The sequence below is a fragment of the Garra rufa genome, chromosome 15 (assembly GCF_049309525.1).
Source record: "Garra rufa chromosome 15, GarRuf1.0, whole genome shotgun sequence".
NCBI lineage: Eukaryota > Metazoa > Chordata > Actinopteri > Cypriniformes > Cyprinidae > Garra > Garra rufa.
In genome coordinates this window covers 11,494,551-11,507,099 of record NC_133375.1, presented here as the reverse complement: position 1 = coordinate 11,507,099, position 12,549 = coordinate 11,494,551, and the positions used below count along the sequence as shown (strand labels likewise).

Genomic DNA, 12,549 nt, shown 5'->3' with positions numbered 1-12,549 from the left:
AGAGTCAGTCACACCTTGTTCTTGTGCTGCTCGTGCTGTAGCTTCAACTTATTGTGCTCAGACTGAAGCTGCTCCATTGATTTCTCTAGTGCCGTTGCATTGCTTTGTGCCTGGAAAACAAAGAAGAAACAATACAGAAATAATGTGGAAATGATTTTTATCATACCATTCAAGCAAAATGGAAAACACATTAAAAAAAAAACATACTCCTGTTTTTTAAACAGATCTTGACTGTTTTCCTCCAGAGTGTATGATAAGGGACACTTTATGAAAGGACTGGTTTAAATATTTATATAGCAGATAATGCTTTTTTTTTTTTTTTTTTTAAATATGAAAATTATTAATTTAATAAAATACAAGCTTTTTTCTAAGATATCAGTCTGGAATTGTCACAAAACAACATTTTCACTAGTCAATTGCAATTCCATAATGTTATTGCACACATATATATAAAAATAATAATAATAATATAACAAGGCAATATTGGAAATAAAATAGTATGTGTGTTTAATAAAAAAGCAAAAAACTCATTAAATTAAATAAATCATGAGCAATGCTATAACACTATTATAAATACAATGCTATAAAGCAATGCTAACATATTAGAGCTGGGTTTTGACACAAATTTCACAATTTGATTCTGATTTGATTCAATATCAATTATTTTAGATATTATTCAGGTACAGTACATGTCAAATTTTCTCAAGGGACAAAAAAAGGTAAAATATACATGAAAGTCGTTTTTTTTATACTGATTTGCATATAAACGCTTAAATTAGTTCTTATAATAATAAAGTTACAATTATATAATTATATTATTTCTACTCCAATTTGTTTTTGTTTTGTTTTTTTTAAATACAAACATTTAAATGGTGGCTGTCATAAAACTTGACAGATTTATTAAAACTTAAATTAAATGTTGAAGAATGTCATTTTTAGCAAAATGCTTTTTCTGAGGTAAATGTGACATGTCATGACTTTGTATTGACGTTGTTTGTACGATTGAAACACTGATTGAGTAATTGCATGAGACAGGATACAAATTCTTTTCTTCTAGGATGCAGTTCTACCGTTTCTTTTAACATAGCTTTGGATGTTTATTAATGCTTATTTTGTGCTGTAACTGATATTAAAGCAGAGGAAATTATGAGTTATTCCACAATAAACAGCATCTATTGTGTGAATACTGTAATAAAGTGGACAGAATTTGAAATCTTTGTTTTTATATCAAAAGTAATAAAGCACAAAGCTTATTGTGAATGGGAGGTCTCTTTCATTAACTAAAAAGATGCCAGAGTAATAGATTCTTGGGACTTAAGAATCAATATAGTTTCATAAAAATGAGAATCTAATAAATTGAGAAATCAGTATTTTTACCCAGTCCTACACAAATAAAAATGAAGGAAATCAAAAAGTGCAAGGTGGGCTGAAAACACTTTCAAATGGGAGAGGTGGCTTTGTTCCAAAAAGTGGCCCTCTTGTGACAAGCTGAAGATTGCCAAGTGCTCACCTTCTGGAAATCCTCTGACACCTGCTGGACCAGCTGCTGTAACTCCTGCTCTCTCCTCTCCAGAGCCACAACCCGCCTCTCTGCCTCTGTTCTTTCACTCAACAACTCATCCCTGAGAGAAACAGATATACAAACTGAGGATTTTTGTCTTTGAGATCAGTGGCGGCTGCAGGTGTACAGTGTACTCACTGTGTATACCATGAGCGCTTAGACTGACCCGAGAAATGTCTGCCCGGCAAATATTTCAGCCTATTCTCACTGTTTCTCCGTAGTAGTCCAATCTCATAAAAATGCGTAGCGGTAGCACGATTTTCTGTGTATTTTGGCATAAACTACATTCTTTCATTGGCATAAACTACATAAACTACAAAACCCTCTGTGCGCACCCTCGGAAGAAATCCTGCAAGCGCCCCTGTTTGAGACATTATGTTTTCTGAAAGAAACTTCTACAGAATTAAGAATTTCCAACCAAAAAAAAACCAAACTGGTTCTTTGAAACATTTCTATCTCATTCCAAATATATTGTAGTAGGGATGAATCAAGAGTGTGAACTATTCCTTTAAGAATTAGGGCTGGGTATTGTGACCAATTCGGCGATTCGATTCGATTCTTATTTTTATGGTTTCGATTCGATACGATTCGATTTCGATTTGACTCGATTCAATATCGATTAGCTATCAATATTTCATTTCAAATGTTAGTTTTGCAGACATGGGATCCATATTTTGATATAAATGCTGGTAACTGAAATTCTGCACTTAAGTTTATTACTGAAATACACATCTACATTAATAATAGGGTGCACACAGTTGTTTATTTTAAACAACTTTTATTTTAAATGAACACTGTAACAAGAAGTCATAAATATGTGCATCCATTGTACACCATGTAAACAAACTGCAAAATGCACATTACTGTAAAAAAAAGACTGTAAATGTGCAACAGTGAAATCTATTAAGATCTTCAAACATGTTTAAGAAATAAAACATTTTTCTAAATTCAAAACGTTCAAAACAGGCCCATCATAAAGCCCTTGTCTACGTATACAAAACATTCTAACTGTCCATAAAACTAACAGTTCTTAACTACAGCCTAATAATTTTCGATCACCAGATTTTTCTGCAAAAAAAGCAGCTGATGGTGACACCTTCAGGAGGAGAGGTGAATATTCATATCCGCTTACTTCACGTAAGATTCGGATTTCCCGAATCGATATCGTTGCGTTAAACTGAAGATCGATTAAAATCTGAGAATCGATATTTTTTACCCAGCCCTATTAAGAATGCCAAATTATTCTGTAATAATAACACACCTTTGGGCCTGTAACTGTGAGTTGATCCTGGACATCTCCTCATGCTCCTCTCCCAGCTCATACAGCTTGTCTTGGGTTTGGCTCAGGGTCAATCTCGCTGTGTTCAGCTCCTCTCCTCTCAGTTTGAGCTCTTTCTCACGCTGACTTAGCTGTTCCTCTCGCCTCAGCAGCTGCAGGACAAAGTCATGATCAGGCCTCTTAAATGGATCGGGAATAAGAGTTTTTGACAATTCTTGGTGTTAGATTAAATATTCCTTGGATATGTATTCGTGTAAAAACTATATACAACTAATAAAAGAATACTCAAGGTTGACTGTGCTGACCATGTGTTTGACTTTGGCCAGTTCCTGCTGCTGAAAGCCCTCCAGCTCATCCAAATCATCTCTCTTCTGGAAAAGACTCAAACTCTGCTCCGTCATCTCGTCTAACCGAGCTGTCAGTGACAACTTCTCCTGTTTGAGAGAAATATGATTAAAAAAAAAAATGATATAATAATGTTAGAAATAATCATATAGCAGATACTTTTAACTTAAAATGACTTTAAAACACTAATTTGAGCAACTAATATGTTACAAAGAGTCTTTACCTGCTCCAGTGCAGCTAGCTTATCCATCCACTCCTGGTCCTTCTTCTCTAATGCTAAGGCCATGCCTTCTGCCATCTTGGCTCTGTTAGATTGGAAAGCTTCATTCTGGTCCTGAAGCTTGCGCATGGATGCTGATTAAACATAGAAATAAGATAAAAGCTTAAATCTTTCTGATTTCCTTCTTAAAGAAATATCCCATGTTTCTGTGGTGCACCTTTGGTTTTCACAGATGATACTTTAAATACGTTCCTCAGCATGTGGAAACGAGCACCAAACATGTTTACAATAAATACATTTGCATTAATAGTTTAGCAGGAAAGAGATTTGGAGGGTTTAAAAAGCAGAAATGTGCAGCTTATAAGAACTTTAATTATTTTGTAAAAATATATATATATATTTCTATAACCCTTAAAAGGAATAGTTCACCCAAAAATGAAAATTTGTTGAAAACTTGTTTACCTTTAGTTCATGCAAGATGTAAGTGAATTCATCAGAACAGATTTTGAGAAATTAAGCATTACATCACTTGCTCACCAATAGATTCTTTGCAGTGAATGGTTGCCGTCAGAATGAGAGTCCAAACAGCTGACAAAAACATCACAATATTTTTGCTTGACATCTTAAGCAAAAAGCTACAAATTTATAAGAAACAAAACGATTAAGACATTAAAACCATTGCTTCTTCAAAAACAGTCCATAATCCATAATTAAATCTTCTCCTGTGGATTACTTGTTGATTATTGTGATGATTTTATCAGCTGTTTGGACTATCATTCTGACGGCACCCATTCACTGCAGAGGTGAGCAAGTGATGTAATGCTTCATTTCTCCAAATCTCTAATTCCAATGATGAAACAAACTTTCTACATCTTGGATGACTTGAGGGTGAGTACATTTTCAGCAAATCTTTACTTTTGGGTGAACTATTCCTTTAAGGCAGATAGACGTTATATGAAATCAGTGGTTAAGTGTTCCCACAGACCGATGTTACCAACATATGAAAAATACTTTATACAGATGAAGTCAAAAGTTTACATACACCTATATGAAATATACCAAATTAAGATCATACAAAAGGCATGTTATTTTTTATTTAGTACTGACTTGAATAAGATATTTCACATAAAAGAAGTTTACATATAGTCCACAAGAGAAAATAATAGTTGAATTTATAAAAAATTACCCTTTTCAAAAGTTTACACACACTTGATGCTTAATACGGTGTCATTTACTGAATGATCCACAGGTGTTTTTTTGTTTTTGTTTAGTGATAGTTGTTAGATAGAGTCCATTGTTTGTCCTGAACAGTTAAACTGCCCTCTGTTCTTCAGAAAAGTCCTTCAGGCCCCACAAATTCTTTGGTTTTTCAGCATTTTTGTGTATTTGAACCCTTTACAACAATGACTGTATGATTTTGAAATTCATCTTTGTACACTGAGGACAACTAAGTGACTCATATGAGGGATATGAAACTATTACAGAAGGTTCAAAAGTTCACTGATGCTCTAGAAGGAAAAACAATGCATTAACTGCCGGATTTTGAAAATCAGGGTAAATTTAACTTATTTTGTCTTCTGGGGAACATGCAAGTATCTTCTATAGGCTCTGAAGGGTAGTACTAAATGAAAAAAATGTTGTTTAGACAAAACAAGAAAAATGTACACATCCTCATTTCGTTCAAAAGTTTACACACCTGGCCCTTAATGCATTGTTTTTCCTTCTGAAGCATCAGTGAGCATTTTAATCTTCTGTAATAGTTGCAACTTGCATATGAGTCCCTCAGTTGTCCTCAGTGTGAAAAAATGGATCCCAAAATCATACAGTCATTGTTGGAAAGGGTTCAAAATCAAATACACAAAAATACTGAAAAACCATACAATTTTGGTAAAATAATTAATATTTTACAGATTCTGCAAGGCATTTGTAACCTTTTGACTTCCACTGTATGTAAAAGTATTTTATATATCAATACATAAAATATTGATTTTGTTATCTTTTGTTAGTTTCATTAATCAAACAACAACACCGACAGTAATTTCCAGACGTCCTTGTTAGTACAGCTGTAAAACAGATTGTTAGTACAGTACATGCCTGTATTTTTTTTAGTTGATTATAATCAGTGTATATTTTTTTCTGTGTACTTTGGTTATGTCTAGAAATAAGCTTTGAGATTCATGACACTTCTGATGACACCCTTACAAAAACAGTTTTAAAGCAACAAAAAACTTTAGATTTCACCTCAAACAAAATTAGAAGCCATAGCCCCAGACACATATTTCCCAGGCGTGGAAAACTCCCAAAGAAATATTACAGGTTCAACACAAGTCAAGCTCTACCAACAGCATTTGTGGGATATTATTGATTATTTTACCAAAGAAAATCACTGATGCCTCATTTTTTTTATTTAATTTTATCTTTATTTTTTATAGTAACAAATGGATTTTTTTATACTTTAGCTGTAATAAATAATAACAATAATAGTGTAAATTGTTATTTTTGAAACTGACAACTTATCTTAACAAAAATAAGATAAGAAAGTGATTCTATTACAGTAGTCAGATGTCAACTTCTTTGAACAAATGAGGGAGAAATAACATTCTGTGACAATCAACATTATAAAAAGCTTAACTTATTAAATCCTGAAGCAGTTTGTGATAAAACAATCAATTAAATGTGAATAAATGTGAGTTTCTGATCAAGAACCAACCTTATTTGTCTGTTAGAATGCATGTTTGATTTGTGTGAGGTATGTGTAAAAGCATTAGACAAACGAATGGAAAACAGAGCATAGTAGAGAAAGCCAAAAGAAGGAAAAGGTGAAAATGGGAGGAAAAGAACGGTACGTACAATCCTGATACTTCTCTAATGCAATCTCAAGCTTCTCCTTGGTCTTCTGCATTAGCCGAAGCTGCTCAGCGTAGTCTAGGGTTGGGGAATGGGATACCGACACACACAAAAACACGACCGGAGGGAGGCAGAGGAGGATGAGGGGGGGAGGAGGGGCAAAAACAGGGGGGGAGAAAACAAAGGGATAAATATGATTGAGAAGATAAACAAATGGAGGGAAAAACAGAATGATTTTCTGAGATGAGAAAACCAGACTGATTGTGAGGCTGTACAATGACTGACCTTTGACCTTTGCACTTATAGATCATCCCTGATTGACTCAATTATGCAATCATCTTATCTAGCACTGCTCATTTAGGGTTAAAGGAGTTTCTAGATCGGGCTATGTAATTGCATACCATGGCAGGCTGATAGTGAGAGCCAGGTATCTATTATTTATGGAGATTGTTCCAGGCCGTTACAGTGGAGTCATTTGCATTCATTCCTGCCTTGATCTACATTGAATATGGCAAATCTGTCAAATGATGTGTGCTTTAAACATTTCCACTGTGGCAAAAGAGTTTAGAGGTGTCTGAATAGAGACCGAAATAGATTCAACACATAAGAGTGGCAGATGAGAAGGATGTACACATCTCTAGTTTTTCCTTTTCTCATTGATTTCCACTGACGTTTTGGAAAGTAGTCACGTTGGCCTTTCGTATCTTTTTTCCTCCTTTCAGTCTTTTTCTCTTGTTGTGTTTACATGGGTTTCACTGTATTGTGTTGGTGATACCTGAGAGTTTGGCCTCCAGCTTTCGTATCTGATCGTTTCTGCGCTGAATCTGAGAAGAAACATCATCTCTGGAGCTGCTGCCATCAGATGCCTAAGACAGAATGACAGAGATGGAGACACATTTTTCTTAAAATATACCATACACAGCAATGCAACTGACACATTCAATGCCCAGAAAGGTAGTAAGGACATTGTTAAAATAGCCCACGTGACATGAGTGGGTCAACCGTAAAACTATGAAATATTCGCACAAAAAGTATTCTTGTCGCTTCATTAAATTACGGTTGAACCACTGATGTCAGATGGACTATTTTAATGATGTCCTTACTACCTTTCCGAGGCTTGAATGTTTTAGTTACACTGCTGTCTATGCAGGGTCAGAAACCTCTTGAATTTCATCAAAAACATCTTAATTTGTCTTTCAAAGATTAATAAGTCTTACTATTTTGGAATGACATGAGGGTAAGAAATCGTTGACAATTTTTATTTTCGGGTGAACTATCTCTTTAAGATTTTATTTTAATTATTAAAACATTTACATTGGTGTTCAAACCCATTGGTTTCTCTCAGCAAAACACCTCTGTATAAGAGCGACTTTGATTTAGACCTGTTACTGATACTCTTATTCTCCAGCAAGCCTACGGCTTTAATTATTTAAGGCGAAAAACAACCTGAACCTAACCCTGAGTGTGTTTGCCATTAATTGCTAGAGGACAAGAGTGTCAGGTTACACTTGTTTGTCGAAGCATGTGATATTATTTAGCAATCTCTAAATTTCACTGCTTTCCCAAGAAGCATAGCACAGCGCTCTAGTAATAAACTTCATCATACTACCAGCTCATTCAGGTGCAGCACTGTGCAAACACTTGTCAGTACACAGTCATATAACTTTCTCTAGAATGGATACTGTAAATATGCCACTCATTCAAACAGGAATAATTAATGTGCTGATTTATTAGGGCCATTCTGCTTTTGTTATAGGCAATAATAAAGTATTTACTATGTCTGCTTATCAAAATGTGTCAATTGGCATTTTACTGATACCTAGATGTGAAAGTACACTACCAGTCAAAAGTCTCTTCTGCTCACAAGCCTGCATTTATTTGATTCAAAGTACAGCAAAAACTACAATTTCAAAATATTTTTACTATTTAAAATAACTGTTTTCTGTTTGAATATATTTTTAAAAAATAATGTATTCCTGTAATGTCAAAGCTGAATTGTTAGCATCTTTACTCCAGTTACACAATTCTTCGGAAATCATTCTAATATTCTGATTTGCTGCTCAAAAAAACATTTATTATTATTATTATGTTAAAAACAGCTGATTAGATTTTTTCAGGTTTCTTTGATAAATACAAAGTTCAGAAGAACAGCATTTATCTAAAGTAGAAATCTTTTGTAACATTATAAATGTCTTTATCGCCACTTTTGATCAATTTAAAGCATCCTTGCTAAATAAACATATTAATTTCTATTATTTATTTCCCAAAAAATGTTACAAAAGCTTTTTATTTCAGATAAATGCTGATCTTTGGATTGTTTTTACATAATAATAATATTAATAATTGTTTCTTGAACAGAAAATCATCATATTCTAATGGTTTCTGAAGGATCATGTGAAACTAAAGACCGGAGTAATGATGCTGAAAATTTAGCTTTGACCACAGGAATTAATTACATTTTAAAATATATTCAAATAGAAAACAGGTATTTTAAATAGTAAAAATATTTCAGAATTTTACTGTTTTTGCTGTACTTTGAATCAAATAAATGCAGGCTAGCTGAGCAGAAGAGGCTACTTTGAAAAACATAAAAGAACCTTACTGTTCAAAAACTTTTGACTTGTAGTGTACACTTGGAAGGTTAAGTTTAATGATTATATTACATTAATATTCACATGTCAACACCTAATATTTTAGTAACATTTCATGATAATATTTTTGAAAAATGTGCCACCATTCAGTACAAGCCTGAGAATTTTTTTTTGACCAAAATCCACTCTAAATAAGCCAGAAATAAACTACATTTTAACATAGTAAAACAGAAAACTGTTTTTTATATTGTAAAAATATTTCACAATGTTACTATATTTTTGATCACATTATGCATCCTTGTTCTTACCAAAAATATTACCAACCCTAAACTTCTGAATGACAGTGAATCACCAAAGCAGAACCAGAATAGATTAAAGCAAAGTATACATTAAACATGAAGAAGGCTGTAACATCAAAATCTGATTGAGATATCCTATCATATCCAATCGTGGAATGATTACTGTATATATTACTGATATTATATCCAGCTAGAATTTTAAAACAGACCAAACAACTTCATGGGTCTAATTATTGCATGAAGACATGATATCGCAATAAGTTTGAGACTGAGAAGCAAAGATCTACTCACAAAGTCATCGCCTGAATCTGCGCCCACAGAAGTGATGGACTCTTTGCTCATGGAGCGAGGGATGCGGCCTGATCGAGGGGCAGTGGCGGCCTCCTCAGCCAGCTTCTTCTTTAACTTTGCGAACATCTCTGTAGTATAGATGTAGCGTATATCTGAGTGTGTGAAGCAATGATTTGAACTTCTATGCAACTGTCAATAAGTCACTTTAGGATCCTCGTAAAGCAGAACGGTTTATATCCACAGTGTATGCAGATTTCATTCTGGTGTTACTCTCTGTTGCCTTGACTCTGTGGAGAAAATCACAACATTAGCAGAAGGATCTAGTGGTCAAAATAATACAATCAAACAAGGATTTTAAAACAGAAGATACTTTAGTGAATGAAATGAGTTTCACCCTACACACTAAGAGTGAATTGCTTAGTGCAGATCATTATCTAGTGTACATATGTGTTTGTTTATATAGTAAATGGAAGTGACATATCAAATAGCACTGCACGTACAGTATTAATGCTCAAGTTCAGGATTATTTTAAGCAAGACATGGGTTATACAGTTAAACATCAACTCATAAAATTTAATTCTGATGTTTTATAATAGACTTGATGCCTAGACTCAATGTTTACATGCCTTGATATGCTACATTGTACTAAGCTAACCAGTGTCAGATTTGATTATGACACGTAAGCTTGATGCCAGAACCATTCATCAATCAAATGCTGACAGCGCTTGATAACATCTTCCCCAAAACTGTCGATTAAAAGCACAGAGCCGAGCAATTACAGATAAATTGTAAACAGAGCTAGCTGGTGTTAGCTCTCGTCCGTTTCCTTTATTAAACCAACAAAACAGACAAGCATAAACCTACCGTATAAACGCCATAAACCCTGACAGAACTGACGTTCATTGTAATGGAAATCACGTTTAACGCAAATGTTTCTCCAAGCGTTACATCTGTGTGTTCTTTTTGTCGGGGCTAGCAGCTGGCTAACTAACTTCACCACGTAATCTTCAGTCACCAGATTCCTGATGACGTTCCAGGAACAACTTGTCAATTGCGCTCGTCGCTGATTGGGCGAAAGCAGGATGAAGGCGTGGCTACAGGTTCGCCTGATTTCATGTCAATCATACAAGCTGTCATACAAATAAGGGTCACAGTATTGTAGTCTTGTACCGCATTGATAAATTAGACTTATAATATTATTAAAAAGTGTCATATCACATTGATGTATTTACACTTATAGGATGTTAAAATAACAATTAACGATTGTACACTATATTTGAACAGTAACATTTTTTATTGTTTTTTAAAGAAGCCTCTTCTGCGCACCAAGCCTGCATTTATTTGAACAGTAAATTTTTAAAACATTTTTACTATTTAAAACAACTGTTTTCTATTTGAATATATTTGAAAATGTAATTTATCCCTGTGATTTTAAAGCTGCGTTTTTAGCATGATTACTCCAGTCACATGATCCTTCAGAAATCACTTAATATTCTAATATTCAAAAAACATTTTCATTTTTATTATGCTGAGTAGGATTTTTTCAGGTTTCTTTGATGAATAGAAATGTATTATTTAGCAAGGCTGAATGATCAAAAGTGATGATAAAGACATTTGTAATATAAATATAAATATAAATATATTTACTTCAGATGAATGTTGTTCTTACGAACTTTATATTCATCAAAGAAATCTAAAAAAAAAATCTCCGCTGTTTTCAACATAATAATAATAATAATTGTAATAATAAATGTTTTTAGCATTTTTGAAGGATCATGTGACTGGAGTAATGACGCTAAACATTTAACTTTGAAATCACATTAATAAATTACATTTTAAAATATATTCAAATAGAAACTAGTTATTTTAAAAAGTAAAAATATTTCAGAATTTTACTTTTTTTAGTTTTTGCTGTATTTTGGATCAAATAAATGCAGGCTTGGTGAGCAGAAGAGACTTCTTTGAAAAAAACATTAAAAATCTTACTGTTCAAAAACGTTTGACTGGTAGTGTATGTTAGATTTAGCTTTCACTTAATGTATTCTAATGTTGGAATTACTATATAAGGGCAGAAAGTTTATTGGACAGTTTAAAGGGACAGTTCACCCAAAAAAGAGAAAATTGTGTCATCATTTACTCACGCTCCACTTGTTGATAACCAAATGATTTTTGAGTGTTTTAACAATGCGTCATCAATTTGCCACATTTGTGCACTGAACGTAAACAATGCCACTGAACCAAACGAAACTCGCATATTTTGCTGATTATTGCCGCTGAAAATGGTCAGTTATTGTCATGTTTTGGGCTGTAATAATTGGTCAGACTGGGAAAAACATTTGGAGTACTATAGACCGACAAAAGTTATAACAAATCAAGGAGAAGAGTGCAATAAAACTGTCTGAGGAACAAAAGGCATTTGTGGTTGGCCAAACTGAACCAGGATTTCCAGGGCAAGAATCTTGACAACATTCGTGTTTGTTCTTATCATTTCCGGTCAGGTAGGTGAAATATTATGCTAATATCTTAATTAATACAGCTTGTATGTATCTTTACCACCTATTAACTTTAGTTTGTCAAAATATTGCGCCTATGTCTGCTTACTAAGTCCTTCTCTATATGATTTAGAAGCTTCCACACATTTTTTTTCTGTGGTTTAGACAGCATAAATTAGCAGAACAACGTATTCAGTATACATTAACCATGCAATCATGCTGTTGTTTACATCCGAGTATTACCAGTATGGCAGTATGGCTATTTGACCAAATCGTGGCGTAACTTTGGCTCAACTTTGGTTTGGTTTTGTGTTCAACAGAAGCAAGAAACTCTTAGACGTGTGGAACAACTTGAGGGTGAATAATTGATAAAACAATTTTCATTTTTGGATGAACTATCACTTTAAGGTTGCTTCCAAGCATAGCCTGCACTGAGTAGGCCTACATGCCCTTTAAACGATTCTCCTATGTGTTGTGTAATCACCACCAACAGTGCATGAACTGTTTTAACCATCATATATTTTCACTTGTTGGCCCAGGCCTGCATCAATATTCTGAGAAACAGCTCTGTCCTTCAGCAGGTGTTTCTGTTAACACTGTGCATAATTTACAATGCCATTTGGG

General features: G+C 33.8%; 1 protein-coding gene across 3 annotated transcripts in view; it reads right to left on the bottom strand.

Annotated features, from left to right (window-relative positions):
* Positions 1–10,431, bottom strand: part of golga1 (golgin A1) — a 31,128-nt gene extending 20,697 nt beyond the window's left edge. The window contains exons 1-9 of one of the 3 annotated variants that reach the window (XM_073818990.1): positions 10,298–10,431; positions 9,434–9,720; positions 7,028–7,118; positions 6,256–6,330; positions 3,409–3,539; positions 3,146–3,274; positions 2,823–3,019; positions 1,511–1,622; positions 15–110 (exon numbers count right to left, since the gene is read on the bottom strand). In XM_073818990.1, the coding sequence (XP_073675091.1) occupies positions 15–110; positions 1,511–1,622; positions 2,823–3,019; positions 3,146–3,274; positions 3,409–3,539; positions 6,256–6,330; positions 7,028–7,118; positions 9,434–9,559 (957 nt within the window). In that variant the 5' untranslated portion in view covers positions 9,560–9,720; positions 10,298–10,431. The remainder of the gene's footprint in view (positions 1–14; positions 111–1,510; positions 1,623–2,822; positions 3,020–3,145; positions 3,275–3,408; positions 3,540–6,255; positions 6,331–7,027; positions 7,119–9,433; positions 9,721–10,297) is intronic. The other 2 variants (XM_073818991.1, XM_073818992.1) reach the window with 2 other exon arrangements.
* Positions 10,432–12,549: the final 2,118 nt, after the last annotated feature.